Genomic DNA, 14,807 nt, shown 5'->3' with positions numbered 1-14,807 from the left:
TGTGTGGTTTCCGAGGACCTGTGGATCAAAAGGAGCTGATGGAGTTGGAGTTATTGTTGGAGAAGTTCCTGCGGGATCCATGGTGGATGTATCTTGGTCGACGGAGAATGTCTCGATGTCTGAGGAGCTTATAAACCTACTAATTCCCAAAACTATCTAGACTACACTTCTTTGCACCCGGCATCCTGCAAAGGCTCTCAATTCCTCCGCCTTTCGCATTTGTGCCCAAGATGAGGTGTTCCGTACCAGGACATCTGAGATGTCCTCATTCTTTAGGGAACAGGGGTTCCCCACTTCTAACATAGATGAGGCCCTCATACGTGTCTCCTCAGTACCCCACAACTCTGCCCTTGCTTCCCCCCCCCCCCCCCCCCCCCCCCCCCCCCCCCATTGTAACAGGGATAGAGTCCCCCTAGACCTCGGCTTTCACCCCATTAGACATCACATACAGCACATAATCCTCTGACATTTTCACCACCTGCAATGGGATTCCACCTTCTTCCCATATCCACCCCTATCCGAGACCATTCCCTCCGCAACTCCCTGGTTAACTCATCCATTCCCACCCAAACCACACCCTTCCCAGGTACCTTCTCCAGCAACCGGAGGAGATGCAACACCTGTCCCTATACCTCCTCCCTCGACTCAGTCCAGGGACCCCGGCATTCCTTTCAGGTGAGGCAGAGATTCACTTGCACTTTCTCCAACCTCATTTACTCTATCCATTGTTCCATGTGTGGGCTACTATATATCGGCGAGACTAAACGCAGACTGAGCGATCATTTAAGGGCCTGTCCCACTTAGGAGACCTAAACAGCAACCTCTGGTGACCTTGCCCACCACCCAAGGTTTCCATGAGGTCACAGGAGGTTTTGGTTACTCTCCCTAATGGTCAAAAGTGGTTTCCGCGTGGTCGAGGCTTCATCTAGGTTGCTGCTATTTTTTCATCATGATTAAAACCGGCCTCGACTAAAAATAGGTCGCCGTTTTAAAAATCGATCATTTTTTAGTCACTGGTCTAGTCGAAGCCGGTTTTCTTCATAGTCGAGGAAGGTTTTCAACCAATGCGTGGGAGGTGGTAGGAGGTTGCAGGTCACCTCGACCTTGATTTTTTTTGTTGGGTGTTGGGCAAGGTCACCAGAGGTTGCTGTTTAGGTCTCCTAAGTGGGACAGGCCCTTTAGCTGATCACCTACACTCAGTCCACCTAGACCTATGGATCTCCTGATTGCCGAACATTTTAACTCCCCTTCCCATTCCCATGCTGACCTTTGTCCTGGGCCGCCTCCATTGTCAGAGAGAGGCCAAATGCAAATTGGAGATACAGCACCACATATTTCTCTTGGGCAGCTTACAACCCAGCGGTATAAAATTGACTTCTCTAACTTCAAGTAACCCTTGCATTCCTTCTCTCTCCATCCCTGCCCCACCCATTAATGTCATACTAGTTTCACTGTCAACCTGTTGGGTTTCACTGTCTGCATAATTCATTATCCTCTACCCCCAAGCCAACAATGGAACATTGTGGGCTCCACCTTTCCTTGATCATCGTTGCTTTTTGCACAACTTTTATTCATTTGTTCTATGTGTTGTCTATATCTCTCATTTCCCTTTCCCCCGACTCTCAGTCTGAAGAAGGGCCTCAACCCGGAACATTACCCATTCCTTGTCTTCAGAGATGCTGCCTGACCTGCTGAGTTACTGCAACGTTTTGTGTCTATTGCCGGAAGAACTCGGCAGATCAAGCAGCATCTGCGGCGTTAAAAAATCATAGTCATACAGCACCAAAACAGATCCATGCCAAACAAGATGGCCCATCTAAGCAGGTCCCTTTGCTAATGTTCAGCCCATATCCATCTAACCCTATCCTATCCATGCATCTGTCTAAGTGTCTCTTAAATGCTGTTATAGTACCTGTCTCAGTTACTCCCCTGGCAGTTCGTTCCATATACCCAAAGCCCTCTGTGTGAAAGTGACGTTCCTTCAGCACGTTGGTTTTGCTCATTGCTGCAAATATTTGGTAAACTCAGCAGGCCAAATCAAATCTTATTTTATCCCAGTAACTCTTTGTGTTATCTTTTCAGAGAATGATTTGCTCACCCCTGATATAATTGCTTTGTTCTTTTTTTTAAATGTTTCTACATGTAAACCTATCACCATTTCTAAATGTTCTAATGTTATTTTTCATTTGTATCTTCCCCTTTGCTCTACCCATTGTACCTGTTTGACGATTGCTTTTATTTATTGTATTAACTGATCTGCTTGGATTGCATGCAAAATGAAGCTTTTCACAGTTCCTCCATACACATGTTAATAATAATAATAAACCTAAACCTAATTTATTCAAAATGTGAACATAAATCAAACCCATCTAACTTGATCATTATAATATGAACATACTAATTAGAAGCAGAACTCCAGCACTGACTAAGATTATGGCTGATCTGATTACAGCCTCCATTCCCTATCCCAGTCCATCTGTAGTAACTTTCTTGCCCTCTCGTCCACTAAATATTCACTTCTGCATTTAAAATATTCTGGTTTGAAGGATGAGGGGAGAGCTCATTGAAATCTACAGAATAATGAAAGGCCTAGATTGGACATGGAAAGGATGTTTTCAGTACAGTGGCGCAGCGGTAGAGTTGCTGCCTTACAGCGCGGGAGACCCAGGTTCGATCCCAACTACGGGTGCTGTCTGTTCGGAGTTTGTACGTTCTCCCCGTGACCTGTGAGGGTTTTCTCCAAGATCTTTGGTTTCCTCCCACACTCTAAAGACGTACAGATATGTAGGCTGATTGGCTTGGTAAATGTAAAAATTGTCCCTAGTGGGTGTAGGATAGTGTTAATATGCGGGGATCACTGGGCGGCACGGACCCGGTGAGCCGAAGGGCCTGTTTCTGCTCTCTTTCTCTAAACTAATAAACTAAACTAATGTGAGTCCAGAACCAGAAGGCACAGCTTCGGAATAAAAAGGCGTATCTTTAGAATGGAGATGAGGAGGAATTTATTTAGCCAGAATCAGTGGAATTCATTGGCACAGATGGCTGTCGAGGCCAAGATATTGGGCTTTTTAGGCATCAAAGATTATGGGCAGAGGGCAGGAGAATGGGGTTGACAGGGAAAAATAGATCAGCCATGATCGAAGGGTAGACTCAATGGGCCGAATGGCCTAATTCTAACACTGAATACAATTATGGCTGATCTAACTCTGCTCCTATGTCTTATGGTCTATTCAAACATTCTCCTTCCCTCTCACTTGCCCATTGAGGAAGAGAGTTCCAAAGATTCTTGGTTATCTGTGAAATACTTTACCTCATGTGCTTTGAATTGATAAACTACTGAGGTTTCTCCCACAGGAGATGATATGTCCTCGCCACATCCACCCTTTCAAAAGCTGTCAGGATGGTATATCTTACAGAAATGAAGATATACACAAAATGCTGGAGTAACTCAGCAGGTCAGGCAGCATCCATGGAGAAAAGGAATAGGTGACGTTTGGGTCGAGATTCCTATATTTCAAAAATATTCCTTCTCGCTCTTCTGGACACCAGGTCAAGTCGGGTTTTGCCGTACGCTAAATCCATCACTCACTGCAGCTGTTTGAATTCCTGTGTGTTGGAATTGCTGAACCAGGCCATGATGGAACCAGTTAGGCTATTTTCTGAAGAATATCTATAAAAGTTTGTTATAATATTCAGTGACACGTTGAATCCCTTTAAACACGTAAGAAAGTAGAAGAGCTGACTGATTTCCTTCATGATTACATCTATGTGTCGAGCCCAGGACAGGTCACCCAAGATGATAACTTCCAGGAATTTGAAGCTGCTAACTCTTTCCACTGCCAAGCCAACAATGAAAACCGGCAGACACAAAAGGCAGTGGATGCTGTAATATTGTGCAAAAATAAAAGTACTGGTGGAATTTAGCAGGCCAGTCAGCATCTGTGGAGGGATGAAGGATAGATGATGTTTTGAATTGGGAATTGGAAGGTCAGGATATTCATCTCTTGCATATTGGCATTGGTTGGTGACATTTACACCTAAGAACTTGAATCTCTCAACCATCTCCATTTCAACACCTTTGACGTTGAACGGGCTGTGACTACCCTGCTTCCTGAATTCAATGACTAGCTCCTTCATTTTGTTGACATTGAGGGAGCTGATTATGACTTAACACCATGTTACTAAGCTCTCTATCTCCTTTCTTACTCCATCTTGCCTTTGATTGAGATCAGACCCACAACAATGGTGTTATATGCAAACTTGTAGATTGAGTTAAGAGCACAATTTGGCTGCACAGTCGTATATAGAGGGAGTACAATTCTATGGGGAGTCGATCGTAAAATGAAGCTCGAGTCCACAACCTGGGAAGATTTTGAAATCAAGCAAGCGAGCCAAAGAGGGAAAAGGTTCAAACTGGTCAGAGCAAGTGTACAAACTGTTCAACTGTTTAAAAAGCAGTTTAGTTTTGAATGTTCCTTTCCCCAAATCCTTCCAAATAATCTCTGATCATGCAGCATCTGTGGCATGTTAAGCACCACAATGAGTGAAGTAATCTTCAGTTAAAGGACAAATCTTATGATATTCCTTTAGTGATATTGAATTTAAGCAAAACTAACATTTTAGATGGCTGGAAAATGTAAATTACAAAGTGAGCTTTTTAAGCTTGTTCAATTAATTGACAATTATTCATGATTGAAGATCGACCTGCACTATCGATTAGCTCACACCTGCAAGGCACAGATCTCTGTATTCCATGATTGCAAATACCATTAGACCTGACTGTCTAAAGTCTGCAGTAAAGCTTTTGGGATCCATTATTCCAAGTGAATAACATAAGTAGTTTTTAATTGATTTTCTTCTTCCATTTAAAAATGCAAAATGACCAATCTTCACTTCAAAGCACATTTTTAAACCATGTTTGTAAAATTCCTGCAGTGTTCTGTCCATGGGTGGGCTCCAGACCTCAGTACAAGTGTTAAGGCTTTCAAAGGGATGCACAGATTGTTTCAGAGATAAAAGGTTGCAGAGAAAAGGTTTAGCCAGGCTCACAGGTTTAATTTAGAAAATACGATGTGGTTGGACTTGGAATTCAGTGCCCTCTCGGATGCCAAGATTTGGTGGCAACTTTGAAAAAGGAAGTGCAAATATATTTGGAGAAGAATCGTAAGATCCTGGGAAGTCACCAAGAGATGTTTAAAAGGGCCAGCGTAGACAGGGTGGAATGGAAATTTATTTTTGTTTGCATATGGCAGCTTTGAATTGAAGTCCACTTATGGTGTTCATTTCTGTGATAGTACTCTATTGAATCGGTGCGATACAGTGGGAGAGTTGCTTCTTACAGCGCCAGAGATCCAAGTTCAATCCCGACTATGGATGCTATCTGTACGGAGATTGTACATTCTCCCTATGACTTTGTGTGTTTACACTGGCTGCTCCGGTTTCCTCCCACATTCCCAAGACGTACGGGTTTGTAGGTTAATTGTCCCTAGTGTGTTGGATAGTGCTAGTGTATGGGGTGGTCGCTGGTTGGTGCGGACTCAGTGGGCCGAAGTACCTGTTTCCATGCTGTATCACTGTAGTCTAAAGAGTCTATGATTGGATTTAGAATCTTTTGCAGGTGATTGAGGCCACTTCTCTACAGATCACTTTTCACTTGCATTCCATTGCACTATGCTTCCATGGTAAATTATTGCAGATTATAGCTATATTCCTTGTGATAGTAAATTACAGCAAAATAATTTCACTGGTTCATGAATTCAGCAAAATAATTTAAGATGCAATGTATAACTCTTTTTCTTTTTCTTTTTCCTCCTAGGATATGAGTTAAAGATCCCTTTACTGTCAACTTCCAGATATTATAGACTTTTAGTGAGATTGTGGATAGTTCTCCACCTTCATGCCTTTTAACAATGGCACGTTACAGATACTTCATATTTAATCAGCGTGCAATGGTCCCACTGGGAATTCTACAACTAGCTTGTTCCACAATCTGTATAGTTTGCAGCTTCATAGATGGATTTTTTCGGAAAGATTCCGTGCTCCGTCGGACTAGAATACCCATCTGGACAGGCATGGTAAACGCAAAATAATTTACATAATTTAATGTGATCTTGTGTCTTAATCATGAACCAGTGAAAATGTTGCTTGCTTTTTCAGGCACTCGCATTTCCAGGCATTCTGGCATTATTTTCCTCGCAGAGAAAGAATCCCATTATTGTAAGTATCTTGCAAAGGAAGTGGGAAAATAATCACATAAGAATCCCATTATGAAAGAAAAATAATTTAATTAGTTTGGAAACTGAACCAATATATATATATATAAACAAAATTATATTATGAAACATAACGATATTATATAAAACTATATTATATTACGTATTAAACAATCTTGGGTAAACCAATGTGTCTAACAAATACCACTTATTATGGCTGAGGTCATCAAGTGACCTGCTCACTTAAGCTTAACACAGAATAGTCCTGTTCGTCTTCAGACTGAAGAACGAGCCCTGACCCAAAAAGCCACCTGTCCTACGGTCTGAAGAAGGGTTTCGGCCCGAAACGTCGCCTATTTCCTTCGCTCCATAGATGCTGCTGCACCCGCTGAGTTCCTCCAGCAATTTTGTGTACCTGTCCTACGGAGGCTGCCTGACTCGCTTAGTTTGGAACCAATTTGTGTTGCGCTATTTCGAAAGTTTATTTTTAGAATCTAAAGCAGAAGCCATTCATGCCAACCAATATGCCCCATCGATGCGAGTCTCATTTGCCTGCATTGGCCCAGATTCCTCTAAACCTTTCCTATCCATGTACCTGTCAAAATGTCCTTTATATGCTGTTATACTACCTGCTACAACTACCTGATGAAAAGATGAACAATTTTCTTCCCCTGCCACTATCTTTATGTTGTGAATGTGTCAAATCCATTATGTTTGATTAGCCCAATATCAAGCTCTAGGTCAAATATGTACTTAATTTTATGGATGTCTTCAGATGTATATGGTGCATTGAATTAAGTCATATTGTGCATCATTACTAAAGAGAGTAGGAATAAATGAATGATTTTCAAGTTCGAAGACTGTAATAAGTGGGATGCTCATGGATCAGCATTTGGGGCTCAGCTATTTACAATATATATCTAGATAAAGGAACCAATTGTAGTGCTATTATGTTGTGGAGTTTCTCACCAAAATAGACTTTTAATATCCTGAAATTTGAGAAAAAAGTAATCGTGTACGTGAATTAACCAGAAAAGCCGGGGTTTTTTCCATCTCTCCCTGTATTTTATAAATCATTTGTATGTGCATCGTGTATATTGTCAAAATCTTCCAAGAATGGTAAAATTGTGAAAAGCTGAAGATTGAAGAAAAGGAGAACAGTTTTGTGTCGCTTTCCCTTGCACCTTCACGCGTTGTAACCAATGTGCTAAATCTTCTGCACACTTCCATGCTTAGCAGGTGCCTAAATTAATTTAACTCTTTATTTGGAAAAAAAATTTAATATGCCAAACGTGTGTAATTTGTAAACAGCACACAGAAGATGATACCCAAGCCAATATTTAGAAACTAATCTTTTCACAAGTGCTACTGAATCACAAACAAATGTGATAAATTCTGAATGGTTTGTATTCAAACAACATTCTCTTGTGCTGTGAATCAATCCCTGTTCTACTATATTTTTATGACCTTCAATTAAAGCAAAACTAGCAGGAAAGGCCAAGTTAATAGATTTTGGAAATACTGATCATAATATTAGTAAAATGACAGTTGTGTATTAAATCTATCAACAATGTTATGTTACGACAGATGGCACAATGGGCTAAGTGTTCGGCTGGCGACCGGAAGGTAGCCGGTTCGAATCCCGCTTGGAGTGCATACTGTCGTTGTGTCCTTGGGCAAGACACTTCACCCACCTTTGCCTGTGTGTGAATGTGTGTGAATGTGTGTGTGTGAGTGATTGGTGGTGGTCGGAGGGGCCGTAGGCGCAGATTGGCAGCCACGCTTCCGTCAGTTGCAGGGCAGCTGTGGCTACAGAAGTAGCTTACCACCACCGAGTATGACTGAGGAGTGAATGAATAATGCGATGTAAAGCGCCTTGAGTATTCTAGAAAGGCGCTATATAAATCCCATCCATTATTATTATTATTGCACCACTGATAGTGTTGCTTAGTATTGTTTAAACTTGTTTTGCTGTTTATATCATGATTCTTTGCATTCTACTTTTAGGTGACTGCTATGATTGCATCAGCTGTACTTTCTTGGATAACCACAACTGTTTTGATAATATATGCTGCATTGACATTGAGTTATGGTGAAGATGACGATGAAGTGTTTCAACATAAAACCAGTGAAGCAATTCATGTGGTAAGCCCTTTTGAAATTAGAAATTTTTCTTTGACTTGCATTGTGTTTTTTCCCTTCTGCAAATCACAGGCTTCAGTATTTAAATGAATTATGAGGCTAATTAATTAGCTGAGTGCTTTTAGTTTCGTTTGCCATGCAAAACTATTCAGATGACACAGCGATTTCAGATGACAATATTCAGATGGCACAGCGATTGTGGCATGTGTAAGGAACGGGCATGAGGAGGAATACAGAAACTTGATCAGTGCCTTCTGTGCCTGGAGTAAAGAGAACTGTCTCTTCCTGAACAGCTAAGACTAAAGAGATGGTGGTTAACTTCGGCAGGTCCAAGCTCTCCCTTCAGCCGGTCAACGCTGCAGGGGCTGACATTGAGGTAGTGCAGACATATAAATACCTTGGAGTCCACCTGGATAACAAACTGGACTGGTCTGTCAACTCTGACGCCCTCTACAAAAAAGGCCAGAGCAGACTCTTTTTCCACAGAAGGCTCAAATCCTTCAATGTGCGTAATGATATGCTGCACATGTTTTACAACTGTGGTTGCAAGTGTTATTTTCTACGCTGTTGTCAGCTGGGGCAACAGCATTAGTGCAAAAAACAACAAGAAGCTGGACAAACTGGTTAAACGAGCTAGCTCAGTGCTGGAGGGGAGAGTGGACTCTGGGATGGATGTGCTTGAGAGGCGTATGAGGCGCAAGGTGCAGGTCATCCTGAAAAACCCCGGGCATCCCTTCCATGTAATTCTGGAGAGTCAAAAGAGCACTCGGAACAACAACCGGCTCTTCTCCTTGCCCTGTAGAACGGAGCGGTTCAGGAGATCCTTCACCCCTGCAGCCGTTTGATTTTATAATTCGGACCGCTAGGCTGTAGGAGGATGCATTTTTGCATTTTTTAATTGTTAATTATTGGTCTTGTTAAGTATTTATTGCTCTAGGGTAGTGTTCACATTGTATTTTATGTATTTTCTGTCTGCGTTCGTTTTGAATGTGTGGGTTTGTTGGTTGGGGGCTTCTGGACATCTGAATTTCCCTGAGGGGATCAATAAAGTATTTAACCATATAACCATATATAACCATATAACAATTACAGCACGGAAACAGGCCATCTCGGCCCTACAAGTGCGCGCCGAACAATTTTTTTCCCTTAGTCCCACAATTTATTATTGTTATTACTATTATTATTATTATTATTATTATTATTATTATTATTAAATACTGTTTATTTATGTAGGGAGTTTTCACTTTGCCTTACAATACTAAAACTATAATATCTTTTCAGCTGTGAAGTTATATTAAAATAGTGATGTGCAAAAACTGGAGAATTTTAATAAAAATTGGAAAAAGATCTTGAGGAAAAATGTATGTATTTTACTTTTTAGAAATTCCAACATATAAGGATATTTGGCCCATTGCATCCATGCTGGCTCTCAGCACGCCCCATTCCCCAACTCATTTCCCTTTAACCTATTTTCTCATGCCCATAAGGTATCCACCCCTTGATTCTCCTGCCAATCATCTACTCGAACAACAATTAACAATCAAAAGTGATAGGAGCAGAATTCCATTCAATCATGGCTGATCATTCTCTCCCTCCTAACCCCATTCTCCTGCCTTTTCCCCATAACCTCTGACACCCATACTAATCGAGAATCTATGTATCTCTGCCTTAATAATATCCACTGATTTGGCCTCCACAGCCTTCTGTGGCAAAGACCATTCAACCTACCAGTGTATCTTTGAGAGGTAGGAGGAAACAAGAGCAGAGGGAGAAGAAGAATCTACAATTTATTTGCAGATAACACCTTTAAGTGCTTGAAGCCTGCGAGCTTTATGTGCAATGAAACACTATCTATAATTATCTCTACTTTCCTAGAGTTTTGTTTTGTTTAAGTGAGATTGAAGAGAATTAATTGACCATCTGAGTGTTTTATTTGAAAGACAATGTATTGCCTTTTTTGGTTAATTTACCTGTCAAAATGGGGAGCTGGGATGGAATAAGGAAAATTAAAGTCGTAGAAGAACTAATATTTTGTTGAATCATGAAACATAGAAACATAGAAAATAGGTGCAGGAGGAGGCCATTCGGCCCTTCGAGCCAGCACCATCATTCATTGTGATTATGGCTGATCGTCCCCTATCAATAACCCGTGCCCGCCTTTTCCCATATCCTTTGACTCCACTAGCTCCTAGAGCTCTATCTAACTTCCTCTTAAATCCATCCAGTGACTTGGCCTCCACTGCCCTCTGTGGCAGGGAATTCCATAAATTCACAAATCTCTGGGTGAAAACGTTTTTTCTCACCTCAGTCTTAAATTACCTCACCTTTATTCTAAGACTGTGGCCCCTGGTTCTGGACTCGCCCAACATTGGGAACATTTTTCCTGCATCTAGCTTTTCCAGTCCTTTTATAATTTTATATGTTTCTATAAGATATCCCCTCGTCCTTCTAAACTCCAGTGAATACAAGCCTAGTCTTTTCAATCTTTCCTCATATGACAGTCCCGCCATCCCAGGGATCAATCTCGTGAACCTACGCTGCACTGCCTCAATCACAAGGATGTCCTTCCTCAAATTAGGAGACCAAAACTGTACACAATACTCTAGATGTGGTCTCACCAGAGCCCTATGCAACTGCAGAAGAACCTCTTTACTCCTATACTGAAATCCTCTTGTTATGAAGGCCAACATTCCATTAGCTTTCTTCACTGATAGTGAAGACAGCCAGTAGGATCATTGGTGCCCCACTCCCTTTCCTGTTGGAGATCTATCAGAAGCGGAGCATCAGCAGAGCCATCTCCATTATCAAGGACCCCTATCATCCATCACACCACATCTTCTCCATTCTGCCATCTGGGAAGAGGTACAGGAGCATCAGCTGCAAAACCAACAGGATGCTACACAGCTTCTTCCCACAGGCAATAAGACTGGTTAACGGACTGTGTCCCCTCCCCATATATCATACACCAACACATCTAACCTCGCCCATACTTTGACAACTAGGCACCTGTCAAAGCAAAGCCACTGTCTGTCTGAATGTCTGTTTTTATTTCAATTATTAGGCCTATTTTAGATATGGTAATTTTAATTTTTAAAGCTATATGTATTTATTCTGTTTTTATTAACTGCACTGACGGGAACTGATTGAGAAACAATTTTTCGTTTCATCTGTGTATGTAAGTACTCAGTAAAAACGACATTAAAGTAAATACTGAATACTGAATACCTGTAAGCCAACTTTCAGTGACCGGTGTACAAGGACGCCCATGTCTCGTTGCACCTCCCCCTTACCTAACCTAACCCCATTGAGATAATAATCTGCCCCCTTGTTTTTGCCGCCAAAGTGGATAACCTCACATTTATCTATATTATACTGTATCTGCCACGCATCTGCCCACTCACTCACCCTGTCCAGGTCACCCTGCAACCTCCTAACATCCTCTTCACAGTTCACACTGCCACCCAGCTTTGTGTCATCTGCAAACTTGCTGGTGTTGCTCCTAATTCCCTCTTCCAAATCTCCCAATAATTATATAAAATGAGATTGCTCAGAGGAAAGCAATAATACTTTATTTTAAAAAAAAGCATTGAAGATCAAGATCTATACTTTGTTTTGGGGGAGAATGTTTCTAAAATATGAAATTGTTGATCAATTGACTAACTTGCATGGAATTATCTGCAGGGTAAAAAGGAATGACAATGTAAATTTATGTATTTGGTTCACTGATTTTAATTAATAAGTATTCTAACATGATTACACCCCCTCTGGTTTTCATCAGTGAATATTGACCAATATGTCCCCCCCCCCCAGATTGTTTATAGGGCAAAATGAGTGGTTTGATATAAATTAGATGTCTTGAGGCTTTGAAAGCTTAATACATCTCTGGTATTCCAGAGTTTGCAAGGGACAAGGCAGATGATTTGTAAGCCACTGCTTCTTAAGAGGGAGTCAGTTGGAACTGATACCCCCAAGAGATATCGGCATATTAGAAATAGATTAATGTGCTCAGTCATAATGTGACAAAGTGGACACTCAAATATCCCTTGGGACTTGCTTCTCTTTCCTACAAGCATTTAAACAATTTTTTGAGGGTAATGTTATGTACAGTAATAACAAAGTAAATGGCATTCATCAGGATCTGAATGGTGGACATCCTGTGTAACAAACACTTTAAGGGAATTATGTGAACCCTGGTAGATTCTGCAGAAACTCCACGACCTAAGAGTACTTGAGATGTACTTTATCTACGTTGTTAATATTATGAATAGCTGAGCCCCAAACACTGATCCATGAGCATCTCACTTGTTACATTCTGCCAACTTGAAAATTGTACATTTATTCATCCTCTCTGTTCATTTACTGATCATTTATTGTGAGAATATATTGGCTCACATGTAACAAAATTTGTATACAATCCCTTGGAAAATCCAAATGACACTACATTCACTACTTCTCATTTACCCTCAAAGTTCAAAGAAATCTGTTAAAACGCTTCTGTTTCAGGCTATAACATCCCCACCACCGTGTTTCACAGATGAGGTGGTATGCTTAGGATCTTGGACAGTTCCTTCACTCCTCCATACTTTGATCTTGCCATCACTCTGATATGTTAATCTGCTTTTCATCTGTCCACAAACCCTTTTTACAGAACTGTGGTTGCTCTTTTAAGTACTTCTTGGCAAAATGTAACCTGACCATCTTATTTTTGCGGCTAACCAGTGGTTTGCATCTTGCAGTGTAGCTTCTGTATTTCTGTTCATGAAGTCTTCTGCGGACTGTGGTCTTTGACAAATCCACACCTACTCCTGAAGAGTGTTTCTGATTTGTCGGACAGGTGTTTGTGGGGTTTTCTTTATGATAGTGATAATTCTTCTGTCAGCTGTGGAGGTCTTCCTTGGCCTGTCAGTCCCTTTGCGATTAGTAAGCCCACCAGTGCTCTCTTTCTTCTTGATGATGTTCCAAACAGTTGATTTTGGTTAGCCTAAGGTTTGGCTGATGTCTCCAAGAGTTTTATTCTTGTTTCTCAGTCTCATAATGGCTTCTTTGACTTTCATTGGCACAACTTTGGTCCTCATGTTGATAAACAGCAATAAAAGTTTCCAAAGATGATGGAAAGACCGGAGGAAAGACTAGGTGCTGAGAGCTCTCTTATACCTGCATTAAGGAGGCAATAAAACACACATGAGCAATTACAAATGCCTGTGAAGCCATGTTTCCCAAACATAGTGCCATGAAATGGGGGGACTGCTGTAATTTCTGCATGGTGAAACCTAAATGTATACAAATGGCCTTTAATAAAATCTGACAATGTGCACTTTAACCACATGTGATTTTTTTTTTTTCTATTACAAATCTCAAATTGTGGAGTACAGAGGCAAATAAATAAATGATGGGTCTTTGTCCCAAACATTATGGAGGGCAATGTAGGTTGGCATGGACTCAGTGGGCCTATAGGCCGGTTTCCATGCTGTCTCTCAAGGGCCTGTCCCACTTACGCGATTTTTTTTCGGCGACATGCTGCTACTATGACGGGTGCCGGCAAGTCGCCAAAAAAATCGTGTAAGTGGGAGAGGCCCTTAGTCTGCCTAGATCCTACACTCTTGGATTCACTCTTCAAACCATTGTCTTGCCACTGCTCTTTTTGGATGCTCTTAGAAACGTGCATTTGACCTTTCTGTTATTTACCTGAAATCACATTTTATGATTGAATCATCTGTCTGTTCAACATTGCTTTCATTACTTTGACATTGTGTTATGTGGAAGACACTATGTTAGTGAAAATTAGTGACATTTCTAATGGATGTTCTTTTAAAGATGAAGCTTTAATTCCAGTTATATCTACCAGTAAATTGATCATATCTGGCTAGGTTTGCTTATTTATGATGTGAGCCTGTAGAAATGTTAATGATTACAGATGGTGTGTGAATATAATTTTGCTGGTAATTGACTGCTTCAGGATTTGTATTTATAAGGAAACATTTCATCTGAATCCATGTAAAGTAATTTCCTAAAAGGCCACCTGAACAATGAGCAGGATCATGGTTAGTTTATTTAACCTGCAGTCACTTGCTAAATTAATATAAGCCAATGCTCCCAATGTGGCCTCCTTTACATCGGCGAGACCAAGCATAGACCAGATGACCATTTCGCCAAACAATTGCGCCATGTCCACCAAGGCTTGCTGGATCTCATGGTTGCTAACTATTTTAATGTCATTCTCATTCCCACACTGACCTTTTGGTCCTACGCCGTCTACATGGCAATGGTTAGGACACACGTCACTGGAAGAACAGAACCTCAGGTTCTGCTTGGGTAGCTTACACCCCAACGGTATGAACATTAAATTCTCCAATTTCAAGTAATACTCCACCACCCCCTTTACACACCACCTTGTTTTCTTTTGCCACCCTCTCTCCCCCCCCCCCCCCCCCCCCCCCCCATCCACATAGATGC

The 14,807-nt window shown here is 41.2% G+C and overlaps 1 protein-coding gene across 5 annotated transcripts in view; it reads left to right on the top strand.

Moving 5' to 3' along the window:
* LOC116972980 overlaps positions 1 to 14,807 on the top strand; it is a 42,342-nt gene that overhangs the window by 11,317 nt on the left and 16,218 nt on the right. For all 5 annotated transcript variants that reach the window (XM_033020612.1, XM_033020593.1, XM_033020603.1 and 2 more), the window contains 3 exons: positions 5,816 to 6,074; positions 6,157 to 6,216; positions 8,220 to 8,357. In XM_033020612.1, the coding sequence (XP_032876503.1) occupies positions 5,910 to 6,074; positions 6,157 to 6,216; positions 8,220 to 8,357 (363 nt within the window). In that variant the 5' untranslated portion in view covers positions 5,816 to 5,909. The remainder of the gene's footprint in view (positions 1 to 5,815; positions 6,075 to 6,156; positions 6,217 to 8,219; positions 8,358 to 14,807) is intronic.

This window comes from Amblyraja radiata, chromosome 1 (genome assembly GCF_010909765.2).
Source record: "Amblyraja radiata isolate CabotCenter1 chromosome 1, sAmbRad1.1.pri, whole genome shotgun sequence".
Lineage (NCBI taxonomy): Eukaryota > Metazoa > Chordata > Chondrichthyes > Rajiformes > Rajidae > Amblyraja > Amblyraja radiata.
Note: the sequence above shows the minus strand (reverse complement) of the source record. Positions and strands in the feature narration are given on the sequence as shown.